Source organism: Typopeltis vanoorti, chromosome 22 (genome assembly GCF_054136105.1).
Source record: "Typopeltis vanoorti isolate ZY-2024b chromosome 22, IOZ_Tvanoo_1.0, whole genome shotgun sequence".
In the NCBI taxonomy this organism is placed as follows: domain Eukaryota; kingdom Metazoa; phylum Arthropoda; class Arachnida; order Uropygi; family Thelyphonidae; genus Typopeltis; species Typopeltis vanoorti.
In genome coordinates, this window is record NC_143570.1 from 31,932,166 (window position 1) to 31,957,333 (window position 25,168).

Genomic DNA, 25,168 nt, shown 5'->3' on the forward strand with positions numbered 1-25,168 from the left:
TTCCTACTGAGTTCTGAGTCCAGGTATCCATCACTTTGGACACATGATCCTAGATATGCGAACCTAGATACATGTGGTGTGACTGTGACCTGAAATGTTATACTTCCAGCTGCTTCACTACAATTACTCATTACTCTATCCTACATCTACTGATCCTCAAACCACTGTCTTCCAAAGCTTTCCTCCATTTCAAGTATTTCTTTTGCTTCCTGCTCCTTTGTGCAAATCACTACATGATCATCCGAGTGATTCAGTTCTTACTGTCTCTGTCAATCCATCTAAGAGAATAACAAACAAGAAGAGGCTCAAAGCTGATCCTTGATGAACCCCAACTTTTACTGGGAATCAGTGGTGGCTTGAAATCCTGGGGTGCTGCAACTTTTGAAATATACATACACACTCTAAGTACATTGTATACATGTTTGGATAAAATCTCAAAATTATAGTAAAAATTAAAAAAATAAAATTAAACATGAAAAAATATTGTTTATTATCGATAAAATTAAAATTGTTATAATTAAAAATTACTTAAAAATAAAATACATCCTTCTTGTTTTGTTTCATGAAAAAATACTGTTTATTATCGATAAAATTATACAGTTTAGTATAATTCAAAATTACTTAAAAATAAAATATATTCTTCTTGTTTTGTTTCATGAAAAAATATTGTTTATTATCGATAAAATTACACAGTTTATATTAATTTAAAATTACTTTAAAATAAAATCCATTCCTTTAATTGTAATTAAAGGAATGGATTTAGAATTTTTGGACATTACAATTAAATCCTGTAATTGTAATGTCCAAATATTTAAAGAGACGGAGTAAACACGATAAGCACTACGAACACTTTACTACTAGTGCAAACTGCAAATAAACAACAGTGGAACTGTGTGATGGACAGTGCCGCATTACTCTAATAGCTTGCATCTCACTATGACGTGCATATGCTTGCACGCGTAGCAATATGAGACTGTGGTAAACACAGCGCTGCTAGCATCCTTTGTCCTCCTAAGTGCTACAAGATGTATTTTTATTATTTTTTATACAAAATAAGAGAATTGTATAGGACTGTTGATGATAAAATTAAATATTACAAGCAAATATAAATAAATTAATAAATATATTTATATATCAAGAAGAATTGGGGGTGCTGCAATTCTGCAGTGCCTATGCACAAGCAGCCACTGCTGTGAATGCCTCAGTGGTTCCTGCTCCACATCTCATCCTTGTTTTACTACCATCATACATATCTTGTACAAAATGTACACTCTTCTCTGGAATAATTTTCTTCTTCATGCTTCTCCATATCTCTTTAATTGGGACTCTATCAAAGGCCTTGTTCAAATAAATGAAGACCAGAAAAAGTTCCGTGTTACTTTCCCAGTATCTTTCTATGAGCGGTCTTACAGCAAAGATGGCATCAATTGTTTTCCCAACGCATTTATTTATTTAGTGTGTGAACTACAGAAAATGTAAGAGCATACATATAAATGATTAATAGTATACATCTAAAGAAATAGACATTAAAAGAATAGGGATTAAAAGCATACATTAAAAGACAAAAATGCCACTTGCATAAAATATTAAGCAAAAACATAAAATGTCAGATTTCACTCATCCCGTAATTAATATACTTTAAAGCTATTTCATTACACTGCATTAAATCTTCTCAGGACATATATTATTAATGTCTATTAAGCAGCATTGCAGAAGATGATCCATGGTTTGTATTTCACCGCATAAGCAGCTGTCATTGTCTGTGTAGCTCCATCTGGCCATATTCTGCTTTGATCTGCCCATTCTGGAACAAAGTCTATTCAATGTCTTCCATCTTTGCCAGTCTATATGTAAGCCGGTAGGAAAAGATTCGTTCATGTTCAGAGCCTCTGGAGATTGTTCTTGCTACATTGTTGACCTTGTAGCTTTTATGGAATCACCCAACAGTTCCACTGAGTGCATAAAACTTTTTCTTCATCTCAGCCTCCTAGGTACTACAACATGTCTGTACAAAGGATGCCATTCATCACTTAGTTGTTGTTTCCGCTCATATCTGCTCTGTGTAGTTCCTTCAGATGTGAGGAGGTGCAATACCAAACAGTGAGTATAGATGGTCAACAGATGATTTTCCTTATAGTAAACTGTAAGTTTTTCTAGTTCTTGTGTGAGCTGCTTCTCAATGTTGTCAAAGGATTGGACATAAACCCATGCTATTATATCTAAATTATGTTTTCTGGTGGCTAATTGTAAAAGAGTTTAAATGAGATTAACTAACTTACTTCAATTAAAATTCACTGATGATGTTTCATACTCCTAGATATGGTTCAATAAGAAAGAAGATGGCAACAGGATATCCCCAAAGTTTGTTTGTAGGAGGAATGCAAGTTTATCAAAAAAAAAAAAAAAAGGATTAAATTTTTGTGTGCACATTTCCAGAAAATGAGGCCAAAACATTTGTTTGTGCTGTAGGTCATTACTTGTACATACACTAAGGTGTAAAAAAAAATGTGATATTAGTAATGAACATAATGAAGCATGCATGACTCTTCAATAGCAAAAGAACCTGAAGGAATTAAACTAAACTATGCAAAAATAAATCAAATTAATCACTACTTTTTCATCATCTCCATATTTGTTAGATTCTGAGTAATACTGGTGAGAGAATTAGAGATCATTCTGGAAAAAGTAATACTGATCATGTAAATAAGGAAGTGAAAAGTAAATTTTTTTGCATGGAGAGTGATAAATGAGTGGATGAGTTGGTAGCAAATGCTCACAATGCTGAATGTCATTGAGTGAAGGTATGATATATACTGTAGCCTGTAAGAAAGTTTGGTCTCCTGTGATAAGTCTTCTGACTTCTCCATGGAGGCTTGGAAAATAATACTAATACTGAAGTTTTCTTTTCATCAATTTTGTCTTTGCCATGTAAAAAGTGAACTGCCATTATGGACAATTTTGTGGACCCTTTATTTGACAGTGCTGCTCTCAGGCAACATGACTTTACAGTTGTTCTATTCTCATGCCAATAAGGGTTTTCATCCAACTGTTGTCATTATTGCTTCCAGGCAACATTTGTCTTCATGGATGCACTGTGAAACACTTTTTTTGAATCACATTTTTGCCAACAAATGGTGCCAGTTGGGTGGAAATGAGAACAGAACTACTGTAAAGTAATGTTACCTGAGAGCAACTGTCAAATAAAGGGTTAAGGGATATTCCAGATAAATAAATTTCTTAAATCTAGTAATAACAAGTGTAATTTCATCTTATCTTCTCTTCAACACATTCAATGGCCTGTCATAGCCAAGTAATTGGTTTCATTATCATCAAATTCATGAAATGAACAGGATATTATAACAAATATTACATGATGTTTCTGGAATCATGTATTCCAGCTGCCTTTCCACATTTCAGGTTTTTGACAGCTTTTTCTCAAGTACTAATATGTACTCCTAATTGCATTCCCTTTAAATATTTTTAATGCCATTCTGACACTACTTCCCTTGTTTCATTTAACAATCTATTACTCTTGTTTCACTTAATAATCTATAACAATTTTTTGTTTACATTACAAAGTAATGTAAACAAAAAATAAATATATAATATATACTTATAATATATAATAAATCCTATAAAATCCTTTAAGTAACTTAAATGTTTCTATCATATCCCCTCTTTTTTGCCTATCAACCAACTTCTGCAATCCACACATATCCTCAAGCAGCAAGAGATTAGCAGGGCTGAGAAGAAAAAGAAGCAGATGGTCCGAGATAAGAATTGAGAATGAATGAGAAAAACAAAATAAGGAGAAAATTATGTACAGAGACTTCATGATCAAAAGAGTACTTAATGAAAGTATAACAAAATCATGTTTCCCTGGCACAAAAATTAATGATATTAGGTCATACCATATGGATGCAGAAAGGTAAGATGAAAAACTATTCTATGAGGGAGGATGTGAAGGAGTTGTTGGACAAAGCAAAAAAGAAGAGCGACAAGGTGAAGATAGTAAGTCTCCTGTCATCTGGTTGTGCAGAAGGAATGATGTAAAATTTGTGGACTTACAGCCTGAGTTTGATAGAAAGAAGGATTTGTATAATACTGACAGACTGCACCTCAATGGTTTGGTGTCTAGAGAGAGCTTTGTTCACCAAGCATGGTGAAGTGCAAATTCAAGAAAACATAAGCAATTAGGGTGGATGCAGGTGAGTGTGTATGAAGGCACCCATGAGGTGCCTTCATACACACTCACCTGCATCCTTCTCATTCTCACACTCACCTGAGTGTGAGAATGACCAACAAGTGCAGAATCTAGTCTCTCAAGCAAAAATATTGAATAGGGTAGTCAAACCAAGAAGTAAAAGTGGTTGGGGGCCTAAAGGGATGCTACAGTTTTTGTGTACTAATGCCAAAAGTATTGGAACAAGAGAGAGGAGTTTTTGGCATTGGTTAGTGCAACCTTGCCAAAAGTTATATGCATTAGTGAGACATCAAGTAAGGGAATATTTCAAATACATGTTTATTTATGAGCAGAGTTGATTTGCAAGATTTGCAAATATTAATTGCATAAAATGTACACATTTATTACTGGATACTTACCTAGCTGCCGCTAATGCATGACCCATTTCGTGGAACACGCTACATATCAGAAGAGTTATCAGATAATAAGGAATGTCTGACAATGGCAGATTAATTCCAGGCATCTAATGTTAAGTGGAGGAAAAATATATTACTGCACCAAATTATTAAAAGCTATTAGGATACATAAATGTAATTTATAAGATATTAAATTTATAACCTATCTATATAAATTTATAAGCTATTATACCTAGTTTAAGTGAGATTTCAAATTATTAAAGTTCATATTCACCACATATGTGGAATATTTCTAGTTTGCTTAATCTTTTTTTTTTCTCAATATATTTCATAACAGTATACTGTCCATCAGAGGACAGGAATCTTGGAGTAGTGGTGGTGGAGTAGGGATTAGGGAGGAGTCAAAGTTCAGGGATTAAAGCAGCAAGGATCACTTGAATATAAACAAGAGAGGTAAGGAAGTTAATGAACATTTTTATAAAGCTCATTACAGCTATATCTGGATCAGATTTGGTTGCCTAGGTTCTGCAGGGGCAAGAAAGAAGTGGAAAGGATTCAGAGCAAGTGACCAAGATGGTACTGTAATAGGTTTGTGAAACACAGAAGAAAGTTTTTTTAATACATGGCAGGAAACAAGGGATTATCCCTGAGAATTGAATAAGAATTCATTATGGCAAGGATATGAAGACTAGATTTTTTGCTTGAAATAGAATGGATTGCCAGAAGGAGTTGTCAGTGTATTATCAGTAAATGAGTTTAAGAAGAGATATGACAGAAATGTGTGGACTTCTCAAGAATGAGTCATAGGGTTACATGGAGATGAGTGAATAATAATCTGTCAGTATGCATATGTACAGATACTCTGGCACTGGGTGCATGGATTATAAGAAAAATTTGGCATTTAGGATCATGACTAAAATAAAGCAGATCAACTTTGGTTTATACTAAGATTTAAATTTCTAAGTTATTCTCTAAATTAAATTTTGAAATTAAATTAAATCTCAATTATAACACTCTGGAATTACAAAGCAGATGATGATGATAAGGTGAGAACCACCTTTCAGCAGTATGGCATAAGAATTTGTAGGAGGAAAAGAGAGAAAGAGATCTGGATAGTGATCAGAAGATTGTCAATGAGTGTTTGAAGAAACATTATCAGACTGTATATCCAGAGTCAGAAGGATAAATCAGGTAAGAGTCAAATGGATAAATTTGCAGCCTGTATGGTAAGGAAAGCCAAATTTAATTATGAGAGAAAACTAGCTGATGAGGCCGAAAGAAATCCTAAACAATTCTCATGCTATGTGGCAAGTAAAAGCAGGAATGACTAGAGAAGGATAAAGCCATCACTAACAACCTTACACATATAGTTCACATGGCAACCAGAACACCAGATAACCTGAACCACTCCCCAAATATCTCTACCTCACCAATGACCCTTCCAAATACACAGTAAATATAGTGAGCCTCTGGATAATCCTGACCACAATCTAGTGCTTATTTCCTCCCCCATGCAATAAGGCTTAAACAGCCACTCCCATACAAGAGTAGTTTGGCATTATAACAGTGCCAAGTAGGACAGCCTCCATGACGGATAACACCATCACTACAACCTTACACAAATTGTTCACATGCCAACCAGAATACCAGATAACCCAAACCACTACCCAAACACCCTAGATCTCTTCCTCATCAATGACCCTTCCAAATGCATAATGAATGTAGTGAGCCCCCTGGGCAATTCTCACCACAATCTAGTACTCATCTCCTTCTCCATGCAACAATGATTACACAGCCATTCCCATACAAGAGTAGTTTGGCATTATAACAGTGCCAAGTGGGACAGTCTCCATGACATCTGCACCTCATTACCATGATTGGACTATTGTTTCCGATCTTCCAATCCAAATATATGCACCGAACATATCACCAAAGTAATCCTTACTGGAAACATACATTCCCCACACTTCTCTGAACTGCCATCCCCTAACTAAACCCTGGTTCTCCAAAAGATGTGCCAAGGCTGTACAAATGAAAAATCAAGCATACCACAACTGGCATACATCAAGGACTCTATCCTCCTTCACTGCTTATACCCAAGCTTGAAATAGATGCAAGAAAACTATCAATGCTTCCAAAATAGAATTTGAATGGGCAAAAATCAGGAAACTTGCAGCCTGTCCAAATGGCAGCAGTGCCTTTTGGCATCATGCCAAAGTAATTGGTCGTAACTTTTACCCAACACTATTCCCACCCTTATCATACCCAGATGGCTCTATTGCATCATCACCCAGAGAAAAAGCCAATCTTCTGGCTTTACACTTTGCTTCCAAAGCACACATAACTGACAATGGTAAATACTCCCCAACCATTCCAGCTGCCCAACATGCAATGTCCCCTATACCCTACTGTCAGAAGAGATCAGAAATGTATTGTCTAAATTAGACACAAAAAAAGTCACCTGGACCCCAATAGCATTCCTCCAATTGTCCTGAAGGTTTGTGCACCAGAACTGACTCCTATTCTATGCCACTTGTACGTACTCTCTTACTCCACTGGTATTTATCCTACAGCCAGGAAACTGACCTATATTCAACCCATTTCCATGAAGGGCGACAAATCACTACCATCTAACTACCGTCCTATCTCACTCACATCAGTCCTATCTAAAGTGATGGAGAAACCATCAATTTCCAACTCCTACACTACCTTGAAAGCGCCCAGCTATTAAGCAACCACCAGTATGGATTCTGTCACTGCTGATCAACAGGAAATCTACTCTCACATATCACCCATCTCTGGACAAATGCCATGGAGAAATTTAGCAAATCTCAAGTGGTTGCACTTGATATTTCCAATGTTTTTGACCGGATCTGGCATAATGGCTTGTTAAGCAAATTCCCATCATTTGGACTGTCTCAGGAATTCTGAAGTTGGATTGCCAGCTTTCTATCTGGATGTACACTACGTGTGATGGCAGATGGTTTCTTATTCACTCACCATCCAACTAATGCCAGGGTTCCACAAGGTTCTGTTCTCTCACCAACCCTCTTCCTTCTGTATATCAACGACCTACTTCAGTTGACCTCCAACCCAATACGCAGTTTTGCAGATGACAGCACATTGCACTCCTCCCTTTCATTTGATAAACCTTACTCTACACATCTCACTCAACATACAGAACCTCGACCACCATTGCCCTGAATTATGATCTCCAAGCCATCCTCCAATGGGGCTCAGATAACCTGATCAATTTCAATGCTAGTAAAACCCAGTTCTATCTTATTTCTCACAAAAAAAAGAACCATTTTCTCTAGTATATTTTTGATAACAGTCAAATTTCAAGACAAGATGAGATTTCTCTTCTTGGAATTACATTGACATCAAGCCTCTCCTGGTATAAACACATCACAACCATTGCATCATTGGATTTCTCTTTTGCTCAAGATGTTACTTCACCTCTGAACAGCTCTTAACCTTATACAAATCATAAATACACCCAGCTATCGAATACTGCTCCCACATTTGGAGTTGGGCTCCTAAAAGCTCCCTCAAAATGCTTGATTCAAGAATTGAGCAATTAGATTGATAAATGATCCATCTCTTACCAACTCACTCACTCATCCCACTTTCACACAGATGTTTGGTCTCTGCAACTTGTATATTCTATAAATATTTCCATGGCTAATGTTCATATGAAATAACATAAATAATTCTCCCACTCACTACTAAGCCCATACAGCTGCCGTCCAACATTCTTTCACAGTACACTTTGAAACCCACAGAACAAGTTTCTTTTCCCCCTCCTTCATCCCTTTACTGCTGTACTGTGGAAGAAACAGTCTTTCTCTGATGTATTTCCCAAGGAATACAATATACAGGCTTTTAAATCAAATGTAAATAAGTTTCTCCTTTCCCCCATATACGGTACTCATGTACTATAGGTTGATCAACCAACCTCTTGTGTATGGGTTCGGCATAAAAAAAAAAAAACTTGCCACGAACCCAACCATCTAGCAAAGTGAGTGAAATTATTGGCAATTTCATTCTTACGTGTTGTCAGACATGCTGCTTTTCGTGACAGTTTCTTCGATTATAACTAATCCCACATTGGGAAGGGTGGGGGGAATAGGTGAAAAGAAATGTTCTTTTCAGAATATATATATAAAAAAAAAACAATAAAGAGAATGATGTATCTGATTATTAGTTACTATACCTGATTTACTAAAATATGTAAATAGCAAATTTAAGTAAGAGAAAGAATAGGCATGAATAAAAATACTTTCAGTACTGTAAAATAGATTACGAATAATTTACATCTGTGATATTATGTGTGTGTTTGTGTTATAAGTATCTGGGGTGGAGCGAAGAATAGATGATCCTATAAACTCTAGACTTCCATATTTGCATTTACGATGAGTATTATATATAAAAAAAAAAAAAACATGAATAGATGGAAAGGGAATCTGCTTATGAAATATAAATCACTAACCAATAAGAAATAGCGATTATGTACATTGCTAGCTAAGTAAATAAGGGTTCTCTCTCTTCGAGAGACTTATCCTATGATATAAGCATACTGATCAGCTGATTCATGTGGGTGTGGCAGGAATACATGTGGACTGATTGAGAAGCAAATCATCTTGTTCAATTTACTATGCTTTTTATGTGTATTCCTTTCTTTTTTTTTTTTAGATATTGAAATCGTCATCTGAATTATTCACTACATCTTTGAAAATTCGAACTTCATCAAATGTGTTTTTTTTTTCTTTTTTGACAGTGGCTCAGGAAACTCATCACTAGAACATTATTATTATTATTATTATTATTATTATTATTCAGGCCTCTATGGAGTCAAAAGACTCATTGTGGGAGGCCCTTCCTAAGAACATAAAGTCTATCAAGACTCATCGAGGGGAGGTCCCCCCCCCCTAAGAAACACAAAGTCTATCATACCACTCCTTAAACTCATTGACCGTTCTCGCTCTCACCACCCCATCAGGCAATGCATTCCACGGTTCAACCACCCTCCATGCAAAGAAACCACTCCTCACCCTCTTGCTCACAGTTTCTTTTCATAACTTCCAGGGATGGCCGCTTGTCATCACTCCCTCCTGCTGTTCAACCAAGCGAAAAAACTCCCCAGTGTCAATCCTGTAACCACCTCTCAACAGTTTAAAAGTTTCAATCATATCACCTCTCCTTCTTCTATCCACCAAACTCTGCAGTCCACATTCCCTCAGCCGATCCTCATAACTATCCTTGTACAGTCCTGAAACCATCTGTCATCCATCTTTGTATCCTTTCCACAGTTAATTTATACCCTTCAAATCCTGGGGACCAAATCTGAGAACAATAGTCCAAGTGTGGTCTGATCAGAGACTTATACAACGGAATGATAACCCTCTTATCTCTGCAGGTCAGTGTCCTTCTCATAATTGCAGCAATCCTCTGTGTTACCTTCACCACCTTTGCAATATGTCCACTAAACTTCGGGTTTCTATCAATCATCAACCCCAGATCTCGTCTCCCCTACTTCCTCCAGTATAACTCCTCCCATAGCGTATGCAGCATCCCACTGATGTTTCCCAAACCTCAAGACCTTACATTTTGCTGCATTAAACTGACACCCCAATTCATTTGCCCATCTATCTAGCTTATTCAAATCCTCTTGCAGGGTTACCACATCTGCACTATTACTAATAATCCTTCCCAGCTTTGCATCATCCGCAAACAACTGAATATCCCCTTGCAATCCACTGGCAATGTCATTGATATAAAGGTTAAACGATACAGGCCCTAGTACTGAGCCTTGTGGGACCCCACTTGTAACCATTTGCCTTCTTGAAACTGCTCCACCATACACAACTCTGTGATACCTATCAGACAGCCAATCCTGAATCCAGTTGACCAATCTGACATCCAGACCATGTGTTGCAACTTAAATATCAGCTTATCATGTGGCACCCTGTCAAATGCCTTCGCTAAGTCTAAGAAAATTGCAGTATATGCCTTTCCCTCATCTAATGTTCTTGTAACTTTATTATAAAAGGCTAGCATATTGCTAAAACAAGAGAGCCCTTTCACAAATCCTCTCACAGATAACATTACCCTCATCTGCCCAATGCTGTATACGGTCCCTTACTACTTTCTCCAAGAAACTACTGATGACACACAAACTGGTCGATAATTAGACACTTCCAGTCTGCTACAGCCCTTATGCAATGGCACTATCTTACCTTCCTTCCATTCCCTGGGCACCTTTGCTGAAGCCAGACTTTCATTGAAAAGCCAGGTTAAAGGACTTTCAGTTCCCTAGCACATTCTCTCAAAACTCGTGGTGAAATACCATCCAGTCCGAAAGCTTTACTGACATCCAGAGTATTCAGCATCTGAAGCACACTCTCCTCCTGTACCTCTAAACCTCAAATCAGCCCTATCCCTCTAGCATTAAAACTGACATCTCTAGGATGAAATACTCCAATAAAGTGTTCATTGAACAATTCCACTATGTCCTCTGCATCAGTCACTCTATTCCCATTTTTATCCCACAATATCATTCTTCCACAGTCATTTCTCCTCCTACTAGCCACATAGCTAAAAATTTCTCTAGGATTTTCTTTGGATCTTAGGGCCAATCTCCTCTCATATTCCAGTTTCGCTTTCCTTACCACACTAGTCACTCTTCTGGCCTGTGTCTTATATTCTTCATGCATCTTATCTTCACCTGTCTCCTTATATCTCTTCCATAGCCTCTTTTTCGTATGCAATTCCATGCAATTCCTGTTTAATATTGTTTGTTCCACTTTACTCCAAATTGTGTCCTCTTCTTCACTCGTGGTATACAACTTACCATTGCTGCTAACAAATATTCTTTCACAATTTTCCACGCACTAATGATATCCTGGCCTTCCAATTCCTCCCTCCATGAAACTTCCCGAAGTTGACGTCTAAGACTATTATAATCACCTGCATTATAATTCCATATAAGTTCCCGTCTCTTTGATACTCCTGCATGTCTATTAATTTTCCAAGTCAAAACCATTAGGTCACTCTCTCCAACTGGTGGGAGAGATGTCAACTCAGTTATTATCAACTCTTCTGATGCTATAACCAAATCCAAAACTCTTGAGCCTTTTGTTCCCTCTGTTGCATGTTGCCTAAGACATTTGTCCCTCAAGAATTCTAGAAATTCCATTCCTCTATTGCTACATGTGGATTTCCCACATATTTTTCTAGCATATAGGCTTTCATGAGATGCATTCTTCTCATAGAATATAGAAAGATTCATTTTCAGTTAGAAATAGACAAATTTTTACTCCCTACATGTATACTGTCTGAAGACTGGAAGCAGCTGTCCCTATATAATGAACCACACGTCCTCTCCATCAGCCACTATACTACAAGTAAACCAAGTAGTTTGATTGTATCACTATAAAGTACAGAGACATTTGTAGTCTGTGTAATATATCTGTCAACAAATAGTACAATTAGAAACAACTGGGATAAAAACAGCACTACCTAATAAATCACATGTTCCATCCCACAGAAACTATGCTACATAGACCCAAGCAAAACCATTTGTTGTACCATCGAACACGGTATCTAACTAAAAGCAATTGTTCTAACATTTGTCCATTTCAATGACATGAAATAAGCGTCTGTTCGATAGCATTTGAAATTTTAGATGTTATTAAGACAGATCACAAATGCTAACTTCAAATAAAATTCTACGGAAAGAGTTGCAACTAACATGCCATATAAACCTGTGTCAGTGAGTCCGCGTGCTAGCCTGACATGGAAGTAGCACACAAACAAGTCGTAATAAAATTCACCAAAAGCATTGCAACAAACATGCAGTATAAAGTTTGTGTCAGTTGAGCCTGCCTGACATGGAAGCAGATTGCAACTTTGATTATTCAAGAACACTCACAATATTTCCAATGTCAGTGGAAAATCACCACTGAAAACAGTTTATCTTGAAAATGGTTGGTTTGTGAATCCATATTTACTGGAACTTGTTCACTTATTTAGAAGTGTTCTTTTCAACCTTGCAATATTTACTATCACTTAATGCATATTTGTGCTAAATATAAATTTCTGGTAGAAATACAGTATGGCCCACATTACAACGATTTTCACATATGATTAATGCCCAATGCTATGATGCTGTAACTGTTCACACAATGGTTTTAGCAACATGATGTCACCATGATGGTGCAATTTGTGCAATTGTGTTAACCTAACCAATGCACAATTTAACTGTTTATAAATATCATTTTATTTAATTGTTGTTAATAAACAGATAAATATCCAAGTACTGTCCAACCACAGAAGTGAGAGCAGTTGCTGGCAGATTGCCAAAAAGAGTCAGTTCATGTTAAAGGGGAGAAAGGAATAAGGCAATGTACAAATTCGTCACCAACACGTGAAATCACATACTTTATACATAAAATTTTCCACCTGTTGTACAAACAAAATAGTTATCACTTTAAAAACTAGAATTTTCATAAAAGAAAAGCTAATTTTCCGATATATAATAATAAACACTGATCCCACAAAATGCACTGATTACCCTATTATTGGAATTAATTCACCTTCTTCTGCTATGCGAAGAAATGTCGAGAGGTCTTGCATCTGTGGTCACACAGTAACGTATTGTTTCTTCCAGTGAAAAGAAGAATCTTAAATCTAAAATTGAGTTATTTTCTTTTGGTTTATTAGTCGACCATAAATATAAAAAGATCTACACAATTGTCAACAAGTTTCACCAGCTATTCTGACTGGCTTCTTCAGGACAAAAAAACTAGCACAGTCAAATCAAGTAAAATTAAAACTGACACGTAACATCATAAGAATGGAGCGTGAAGTCTCAATCATTGTTTGTTGAGTGTGTTGTATATAGATTTTCGCGAAATGAAATTCTGGTAAGCTAAGTGAATTTTTTATGGCTTTTCCAAATGTCTTTCAGTATCATACCTTGATTTCTGTTTAGATTATCTCCTTTCTGGAGTACAACTGCGGCTTCTTTGAAGTTTCTACATCTAAAATCTTCTATATAAGGCATGGAGCTGTTATCCCAATTGATGGAGTGGTGAGAAATCGAGAAATGATGAGCTAATTCTGAAGTGTCTGTTCTGTTGTTGTTAACATCTCCTATATATTATTTTTTTCGAATTTCTAGGCTTCTTGATATTTGGTGTATATAATTTAACCCACAGGAACATGGGATGTTGTATTCACCTGCGTATTTGTAAAAGGCATTACTGTCCTTAGGAGATCTTAAGATGTATCGTATAGTTTTTGACAGATTTAAGAGCAACTCTGACGTTGAAAGACCTTATGAGTTTGGCTATTTTTGTTGAAACTGAGCCGGCATAAGAGATAGCAATAGATGATGTATATTGTGTGACAGGAGGTAATTGCTGTGGATTATTCCTATGAAAAATCTTTTGGATTATATTTTTTGGATAACCATTGTCTACCAGTGTTTGAGATATGAGAGTAGTGAGTTCATCAAGGAGATCTTTTACTACTGAGATAATATTGGTTGCGCTATTTTTAAGCATATGTATAATGCTGAGCTTTTGTGCATAATGGTGAGCTGATTTGAAATGTAGGCAACGTCCAGTGTCCGTAGGTATTCGATATATTGTGAGCTGGATTTGTTCATTCTAGAAAAGGTAATTGATTGTTCTTTTCCAGCTCTAACGTAAACTGTATTTTCTGGTGGAAGGAATTTATTTTTGTAAGGAACTCAAAGTGTTTTCTGTGTCTTTCCAAATAATGACTATATCATCTACGTATCTCCACCAAATCAACGGCTTTGGATTTACTTTGGAAAGGATATCAACTTATAGTTTTTCCATGAACAAATCAGCGCAGGGAGGTGACAAGAGACAGCCCATGGCTAAGTCATCAAGTTGTTCATGAATAGTATTATTTACTTTAAAATAATTTGATTTGAGGCAATGGTGAAAGGGTTGAACTAAGTCATGTGGATAGAGATTTTCTATGATCTTGATAAGTTCTTCAACAAGTTTGTGCATAACGACACTACGTCAAGACTTGCAAGTATGTCTGTATTTAAGATGGTGATGCCTTTTAATTTTTCCATGAAATGCTTATAGTTCTTTATGAAGGAATCCGATTTCTTTATATTATCTTTCAAAAGACTGGCTAGATATTTAGCTAGTAGGTATGTCGGAGAATTTAATATTTATGGTCGACTAATAAACCAAAAGAAAATAACACAATTTTAATGTTAAGTGACCAAATAATTTAACAATAAAGAATCATAAATCTATTTATTCCATTAGATACTAAGATTCAAATTATTAAAACTGACTTAAATAAATGCATTATTTACGTCAGTTATCTAAAAAAAAAAAAAAAAAAAAAAAAAAAAAAAAAAAAAAAAAACTATGACTGGCTATATAGTGGTTGTTTGAAACCTAATGTGTCATATTGTCGTGACGTTCTCTTTTTCAATGTTCTGTTCTAATCCGCCATCTTGTTACTAGTCACTTTCATAAATTAAAACACAACCAATTGTAAATTGATCACCAATCCAAGGGTAGAGAAATTTCTATTATACTGCGCCACTCTATCCTTAGATAAGTCTATATGAAATAGTACGATCAATTCAAAGTTAGTTAGCAGTCTTTTCATTCATTCAGGCCGAAGTATTTATTTTCTTTCTGGGATTCCCGCTAGATTCGAATTTTTGTGAACGGTTCAGTAAAAAGAAATTCAGGCAAATACAATAGTTAGATTAACAAATGAAACATTTAATATAGGTTACATAACACATACATAAACATTACTTCTAATTTTTATAGCAGAAACAAGTCAAACATTAAGTTTAGATAATCACAATAGCACAATCTTCCAAGTCTTCACATGTACTTTCTCAGCTTCTGGGTTACAAAGTTTCTACACTTAAATTAATATAATGGAACATCCAATCTAGTCAGTTTTCACACAATTCTCAGTCATGCTATAAGTTCAAAATATTACAAGCACTAATAGCTGAAAATATCTTTCAAACAATTCTTATCTCCAACTCTCATTCACAAAGAGTTTCCACAGTTAAGGTAGCGTTAAGCATAGCGTAATTAACACACAATTCTTCAAGCATAGAAATAATACGCTATGATAAACCTTACCGGAAATAGTTCCTAATACATCAATTATGTTGTGAGCAAACCTTTGGAACTTATTTATCTTACTTAATAAAAACACATCTACAAGACTTATCCATGGTTATACTTAAAGCACTATCAAACGCACTTCAGAATTCTAGACTTCAATTACAGGGTACTTCAACTATCGTCGTTACCACTCATAAACTAATTAAACACCGTGAGGTTCTTTTTTAGGGCAAATCGGAAATAAGCCACAATTCTAGAATAGCCGGGTTCATTCAGAATTCTTCCTTAAACATCCAGCTTTTTATTTTATCCGATTGTAGTATTAATTTCCTTTTTCATTATTACTGCTGATTATACTTTCAGCTAACTATAAAGCTCGTTTCGTCCTTGCTCACTCATAAAAAAATATCCACTCAACTCTGCCCTTAAGAACCTTTTATTTACTTCTACTTCTCTAGTTTATCTCCTTGCTACCTTTTACTTCCAAAATTCCGTTCCGACTCCTCTACTACATATATATTTTCTCTTCTTATTTAGCCCATGCTCCCTTCCACTCGCGCTCGTTTATTTCACGCGTCTCTATGACAACCGATAAACGTAAACATTCTCGCGAATGTTACATTAGGCTATACAACTACATTCTGTTATTACATAACGTTAAACTTTCACAAAAAAGAATAAATAGAATATTTGCATTTCAATAAATGCGTAGTTAAATTACAAATACAACTTCTTATAATATTGACATAACAATAAATAAAATAACTTATTAATATTTAATACAGTATTTTCATTATTCATACATATATCTTTGTTTAAATAATTAAATATTAGACAAAATTAAGGCAGTTATATGAATATTAAGTTTTAAAATAAGTTATATACATTAAATAATATTTACAAGTCTAGCCTTTGTGATGGAAGATCATGTTAGATTCTGAAGCAAATAATAATTACTCTAATCTCTACATTATCAGAATCCAACAATATGACTGGGGCATGCCTATATATAAAATTCTTGACACACAAAAATAAATAAATAAATATATATATATATATGTATATGTACTACGAATGGATGGAGATAAATGAGAGTCTGAAAATAAGAATCAATTTTGTCCGAGTATTTAGGTATTGTAAAGATAAGTTTTTTTTTTTTTTTTTTTTTTTTTTTGCAAGAAAGAAGACAGTGCTGTGAGTACCAACTTTTGTGGCTACTGTCCATCATTCATGAGAAGTACCACTCTATATCCACAGTAAATGTTTATGAAAATAAAACAGCCTCTAATTATGTGGTGATTCTTCAGGATTACAAGAGAGCTAACAATTATTACAACAGTATAAAGAACAATTTGATATACAATTAAAAAAAAAAAAGTTACAGTCCATTATAAAATCCCAGAAGAGGAGGAGAAGGAAAAACAGGTGTCACAGCATAAGGAAAATTCAAGTCTATGCCGTTTTCTCAGAGTCCAGTTCATATTAAGTGTGTTGGTAGCAATGGCATGAGAAAAACTAGTCAGATACAAATATAAACTTGGATTGAAAAGAGAAATATTTCTAGAGAACAGCATAAGTCTGTTAAGGGGAGGTTGTAAAAATAATCACAATTTAAAATTCTGAATATTTTTACGTATTGTTTATGTTAGTATGTTTATTAGTTTTAGTTTCATAACACGCATTGTCGGCACTTGTGATGTGCCCATTATTGAAATTGTTTTGTCAAAAATGACATGTAAAGCACTTAAAAATTTATGTACTTATCAGATTTGAATAGTTGTGTTACTTTAAACATATTTATTGTAATTTAAAATATTAAGTGTTGTGTTTTTATGAAGACATTCTCTTGTCGCTAACGGACACAACGCCAGCCATTTTACCTAGTTTTTCTCTTGCCACTTTCATGGATTGCGCATGCTCGCCGAGAAGTTTGATGTGTAATTGACAGCTGATGAGTTTGGTATCAAAGCAACGGGTATAAACAGAATAGCGTTCAAGGAGAAAATTAGAACACAGGCCGGCAGATATTTAGGCTCGGAGGAACTTAAGTTTTTTATGTGACAGTCGGAGGAAAATTAATAGTATATTCCAAAAAAGGAATCATGGAACTTAAGTTTCAAAGTGGAATAAGTATTGATAAATAAAAGAGAAATATTGCTATAGGCATTTTAAATGGAATATTGGAGGAAACGCTAATTGGGAGATTTGTAGGATTCCGAAAAGGGAATCGTAGAACTGTAAGTTTTTTAAATGGAAGAGTTAAGACTGTCAATAAGCATTAGTGAATAAAATAAGAAATTGCTATTAACGCTCTAAAGGAATGTTCCAGAGAATTCTAATTGGGAAGTTTCATCTATATTAAGGACGCCGGATCTAACTATTATTTCTACTGGAAAGGAGACAGAATTGAGTCAGGAAGAATTAAATGTGTGCTACGAGTGAAGAAAAAGGATTCTGTGAAAATGAAGAATAAAGTCATATATCTTCGGAAAAGGGCCTTGACAGAGAAAGAAACTGGCTATGAACATTTTGTCATTGTGAAAACAAAGTGTTTAGTCTTAAGTGTAAGTTTATTTTTAAAAAGCCCTGGATCCAATTAATTTGTAGTTAGTTATGTAATATTTGTTTGAAGTGTATATATATTGTTTTTGTTATATTAAATGTGTTTATTTTGTATTTTGGTCTTGAGTCAGTGATTTATTTGGATTCTGAAAGAAATAATTAAAAAAAAAAGGTCATTGCACCAATCGGAGTGAACCCTTGTGAATAAATAAATATAATAAAAGCATTCGAAAATTAAAAATAATTGTTAGAAATAAAGAGATCAAATAATATAAACATCTCTATATAAAAATCTCACAAATATTAACAATTATAATCCTGTCGGCTGTGCCATTGTTAATATTTGTGAGATTTTTATATAGAGATGTTTATTTTATATTTCTAGAGAACAGCATAAGTCTGTTAAGGGGAGGTCTTGGTTCAGATCTGGTTAAATATTATAACCGAGTAACAAACATAATGAACAGAGGAAATGTATATATGGTAATTTTTCTATTGTTAAATTGTGAATGAAGATATTTTGTATGTTTTAATACTTCATTCACATTCAACATAATCCACCATGTCATGAGCAAGACTTGTAAATATTATTTGTTGTTAGTCTCTTGCTTGTAATATATTATTCATATAAATGCTTTGAGTTTGTTTATTATTATTAAATCTAGAATATGTATTAGTGATGAAAGGACTCTGTATTAAAATGTCATTTAATTTATTTTATTTATTCCTGTGTTAATATCATAAGAAGCTGTGTATATATATATATATATATTATAGGAATTTGTATTTATCATATTTAAATGTATATTATATGAATTGTAATATATCGTTTTTTTGTGTTTCTGTATGTAACAGTGATTTTATGTAATTCTTCTGAATGAATTTGATTGGCTGCTGAAGGAGAAACGAAGTTTGTTTTTAGTCAACGCATGTTTAGAACGTGAACAGCTGTGATATGGAGTGAAGCAAGTAGATGTAAGCTGAACTGGCTAGAACCAGATTTTGGCAGGAAGAATGAATGTATTTAATTGGAAAACAAAAGTAAAAAAAAGGAGAAGCGTTCAGGACAGCAAGGAGTGAAGTAACTGGTGGCAGTGAGGAGATTTGGGAAATAGATTAAGAAAGGACCGGGAAATTAATAGGCAATTTGGAATATTTCTACGGAATTCTAAAATTACGACGGATTCCAATTGTTTTGAGGAAGAATAGTGCAATGCTGAATTTAATGCATAGAAGAAAATAAGGAATAAGCAGATTACCGAAAACGAGTGCATCAAGACTTGTGAAACTCTATGTTTAATATTTCAGTTATTATAGTGAAGATTTCTTTTGAATAGTGTTACTTCAAAGTAATAGTTAACTACAGTTTTATGTGTGCCTATAGTAAATCCAGTGTGTAAAAGGTGTAACCCAGTAAGAGCAGTCCTTTTTATATTTCAGTGTGAAGAAATAAGAGTTAGCTCCGCCTGATATATCTTAACATTAACTGTGCCGTTCCACTAAAAATAGCTGAAGTATGGAGCTTTAAAGTGTTTCCCCCTTGAAATGATAACTGCCTCATAATTAAATTAAGTGCTTTTTAACTAAGAGAGAATTAGAGAATTCTACCTTAAGAATAATTACTGTAAAATTCAGGAACATTGAACTGTGTGAACCATTTTCAATTATTCGGAAGAATATAGAATTGACAGCTGAATGTTTAATGCCTAATGTTTTATGTTTGTTATGAGTATTTGAACTAAGTAGATGTATAAAAGAATTGAATATTCTCATTGAATAGAGAAAAGTTGTGATAATAGTATTTAAGCATTGGAGAATAAGATCTGTAAATTAACTTCAATCTTTAAACCAAACTGAGAGGCTACTAGTGTCTCAGAGATATTTTGAATATTGTTCAATTAGATTATCTTACTTAGAAAATTATGCTTAAATGTACATGTTCTATAACCCTGTATTAAATGTTTATTTTATTGAATTCGATTTGTTGTTTGCCTGATTTTTCTTCATTGCACCGCTCATAAATTTATTTGAACCTTGCGGAAGCCTTAAATGATAATATTAACCTCGGCCTGTATAAAGTGAGATTGCAAAAGTTAGTTGATGATTGATTCCTCTGTATTATATAGACTAATCTGATTATAGGGTGGCACAGTATAATATAAATTTCCTTATATTCAGATCAGTATCAATCAACATCTAACAAAAATAAAAACGGAACTTAAAGAAATAAGAATAGATCCAACTAACCAACATAAATGGATCAATTAGCAAGATGAACGACACAACGCTATATTTTGCAAAAGCATTTAACAGAATACCACGACATACTACTGCTGTTAATGAGGAGGGTGAGTACAAATAGTCAGGTGGAGAGCCTGGTTACAGGGATGGTTTGCTAATAATCATGTACAGGAGATGCAATATCTTGAAAGGGAAGGGTGACAAGCTCAGTATGATGGAATTCTGTTCTGGGACTGCTGTTGTTTACTCATGATGATAAATTAGAAAGAGCAATGGCAATCAGTTTTGAAGTGAAACTATCTGAACAGTTTGATACTTTGCATAAATGAATGGGGTTATCAGTTATATGCCAGAAGTTAGACATTTCTGGCATATAAAAGGTACCAAAGAAAAGAAGGTGAGATGAGGATTTGGTAGTGCTGGTGGATAGAGAGCTGACGTTTTCAGGGGAAACATGACAAAAGTTGTAGAGTTTACCCAGAAAATTGTTGCCATAATGAGCAGAATAATTTTCATATAGTACTATCACAATATCCTGTACATCCCTTTCCCTAAGGATCCATACCATATCATGAATTTGTGGATGACAATCAGAATACTGACAGTTCTACCATATAAGGATTTTGATGAACAGATCTAGTTACTTGAATATCTGGTTGATAGTATGCAGATATGAATGACCAGGGGCAGCTCGTGCATAGGCACTGCGGAATTGCAGCAACAACAACTTTTCTCGATATATAAAAATATTTATTAATTTATTTATATTTGCTTGTAATATTTAATTTTATCATCAACAATCCTATACAATTCTCTTATTTAGTATAAAAAATAATAAAAATCCATCTTGTAGTGCTGTTAGTGTCCTTTGTCCTAAGTGCTACAAGATGGATTTTTATTATTTTACCACAGTATCATATTGCTATGCGTACAAGCATATACACGTCAAAGTGAGATGCGAGCTATTAGAGTAATGCGCCACTGTCTGTTGCAAAGTTCCACTGTTGTTTATATGCAGTTTGCGACAGTAGTAGAGTGTTCGTAGTGCTTATCGTGTTTACTCCATCTCTTTAAATATTTGGACATTACAATTAAAGGATTTAACATTACATTTTGGACATTACAATTAAAGGATTTAATTGTAATGTCCAAAAATTGTAAATCCATTCCTTTAATTATAATTAAAGGAATGGATTTTATTTTTAAGTAATTTTGAATTATACTAGACTGCATAATTTTATCGATAATAAACAATATTTTTTCATGAAACAAAACAAGAAGAATATATTTTATTTTTAAGTAATTTTGAATTATACCAAACTGTATAATTTTATCAATAATAAACAATATATTTTCATGTTTAATTTTTTTTAAATTTTTACCATAATTTTGATATTTTATCCAAACACATATACACCATACTTACAGTGCATATGAATATCTCGAAAGTTGCAGAATCCCCATGATTTCAAACCACGAGCCACAACTGTGAATGACCAATAGTGTCTCGGGATAATGGAATACTGAATACAAGGAACAATTAAAAGAATATGCTCTGCAGAGCTAGGCAGGTAGAAGAAAAATAAACAATATGACTGAGACATATCTGAAGTTGGTGTGGGGAATTCAGAAAGAGTTACAGCAGTGGGTTAAACAAGAAGTCTTCCCCTGGAAACTATGTCATGAGCATAAATTATTATTATGATGACGATTCATGGCTCCATGAAGTCACAAGACTCATTGTGGGAGGCCCATCCTTCACACAAAGTCGATCATACCACTCCTTGAACTCACTGACCGTTCATGCTCTCATCACTCTATCAGGGAATGCATTTCACAGTTCAACATTACCCTCCATGCAAAGAAACCACTCTGCACCCTTCCTTTCATAACTTCCAGGGATGGCCCCATGTCCTCACTCCTTTCCTCCCATTCTACCAAATGAAAGAACTCCTCAGTGTCAGCCCTGTAACTATTTCTTGACAGTTTAAAGGTCTCAATCATATCACCTCTCCTCCTTATATCTACCAAATTCGGCAGTCCACATCCCCTCAGCCTATCTTCATAAATAAAATTGTACAGTCTTGATACCATCTTTGTTATCTGCCTTTGCACTCTTCCTGTGGTGAAATTCATCCAGTCCCACTGCTTTATTGACATCCAGAGTACTTAGTATTTGAAACACATTCTCCTCTTGAATATCTAAACCTTGAACCTGCCCTATCCCTACTTCTCCAGGATGAAATACCCAATCAAGTGTTCATTGAACAACTCCACTATGTTCTTTGCATCAGTCACTTTATTCTCATTTTTATCCAACAACGTCATTCTTTCACAATCATTTCTCCTCCTTCTGGCCACAGATTAAAAAAATTCCTTAGGATTTTCTTTGGAGCTCAGGGCCAATCTTTTCTCATATTCCAGTTTTACTTACCATACTAGTCACTCTACTGGCCTGAGTTTTATATTCTTCATGCATCTGCTTTCCATCCCTATCTTAATCTCTCTCTCCCATAACATCTTTTTTACCTGCAGTTCCTGTTTGATATTGTTTGTCATCCACTTGACACCAAATTGTGTTCTCTTCTTCACTTGCAGTATACAACTTGCTATTGCTGCTAATAAATATTCCTTCATAAGTTCCCAAGCACTAATAATATCTTGCCCTTCCAATTCCTCCCTCCATGGAACTGTCCCAAGTTGAAAACAAAGACTATTATAATCACATACCATATAGTTCCACATACATTCCCTTCTCCTGGATACTCCTGCATGTGTATTCAACTTCCAAGTCAAAACCATATGGTCACTCTCTCCAACTGTGGGCAGAGATGCCATCTCAGTTATAATCAGCTCTTCTGATGCTATGACCAAATCTAAAAACTCTTGAACTTCATGTTCCTTCTACTAAATGTTGCCAAAGCTAATGCTGTCCCTCAAGAATTCCACAAATTCCATTCCCTTATTACTGGATGCAGTTTCCTCTTCCATTTATACTGATGTAGTTAAAATCTCCCATAAGAATCATTCTTCTTGCACTTGCCAAGCTCAACTGCCTAAACATCTCCTGCTCCTCCCTCTATAGTCCCTGGCATGTAGCAACAACCCACTAAATATCGTGTCCTGCTTACCTCAACCTCACACTATATGCTTTCAAAACAATTAGTGCCACTGCCCTCCAAATCTTCCACTCTGAGTGGACATAAGTCATCACTTATCATAAGTACTCCACCACTACATTTTCCCTCCCTATCCTGTTGAAAAATGATGTACCTTGCTACTTCTATTCCTGTCAGTATATCATCTTCCATCAACCACATCTCAGAGATCTCAATAATCTTTGGACAGGCTGATGCTATCAGCACCATCAATTCATCTCCTTTATTCTGGATACTCCTGGCATTAGTATAAAGAATCAAGGCATTGTCACTGTTTCTAAACATCATTATCCCTTCCAAACTCCACTAGATTCAGCATTACCCAATGTATTCCCCCTTCTCCCAAGAATCTATTCCCACAAGAGGCCACTCCTGCTACTATCCACCCTGATAATTCTAGTTTCCCTGCATTGACACACTGACTCATTCAGAGAACAGCATTCTTTCCAAATGCCTACATCCTTCCTCATTCAAATGCAAGTCATCTCTTGAATACAGTTCGTTTCTGTCCTCAAATGCCCTCCAAGCATCCACTGATTCTAAGCCTCTCTTTAGACACATTCTGGCAATTATACTAATCATTATTGATGCTCTTCTCCACAGCTCTGCATTATCACACCTGGGCAACACATACACTACCTTCCCTCTCTCAGTCTTCTTCTTCCATACAACATCAAGCATGAGCATCAGATCTCTTGCCACCTGATTCACACACTGCCTTTCAAGTGGTTCATGCCCACCATCACAAGGGATCCAATTCTAGTAATCTGGAATTGGATCCCTTGTGATGTTACAGTGCAGCCACTGTAAAACTTTTATACTTCCATATTCAAGCATTTCTGATTAAATATCAACTGCAGCTGCCTTTCCACATTTCAGGTTTTTGATGGCTTTTTCAACTTCAAGTACTGACATATATTCCTGATTACAATCATCTAGAATCTTTCAAAGTAATAACATCAGGCATCTAGAATAGCTTCATCTTCAGTTTTCATGTCATCTTTATTATACTGAATTATTTTTTATAGTACTCTTTCCTTCATTTTAAAGGTTTTTCAATGGTAGCCGCCAGAACATTTTGCCATCTTCCTAATATTTATCTGTATTTTTTTTTGTTTAGCTAGCTTTATATGCTGCTTCACTTTCTTACATTCTTATTTTCTCAGAGCACATACTGACTTTCTTGCCAGGAACTTTTGATATGCTTTCTTCTTTAACTGAAAATTTCTTGCAAACTGAGAAAGATTATGAGGAATGATGCTGATGTAGTAATTTTGAGGAATTTTGAATAAGCTTATTATTGAATTGTCATACCAGTTGGATACAACTAAGGATACCATTCTGAAGACAGGAATCTATGAATAGCTACATATTCTATTGGTGAACTATACTGGAGGATGTGGAGACTGAAAGGGATCATGGCTAATAGTGAATAAGAAACTAAGTTCAAGAAAC

General features: G+C 34.9%; 1 protein-coding gene across 1 annotated transcript in view; it reads right to left on the reverse strand.

Annotated features, from left to right (window-relative positions):
* Positions 1-25,168, reverse strand: part of S2P (membrane-bound transcription factor site-2 protease) — a 151,255-nt gene that overhangs the window by 98,377 nt on the left and 27,710 nt on the right. Inside the window, exon 4 of the mRNA XM_090411953.1 lies at positions 4,603-4,706. Within this exon, the coding sequence (XP_090268079.1) occupies positions 4,603-4,706 (104 nt within the window). The remainder of the gene's footprint in view (positions 1-4,602; positions 4,707-25,168) is intronic.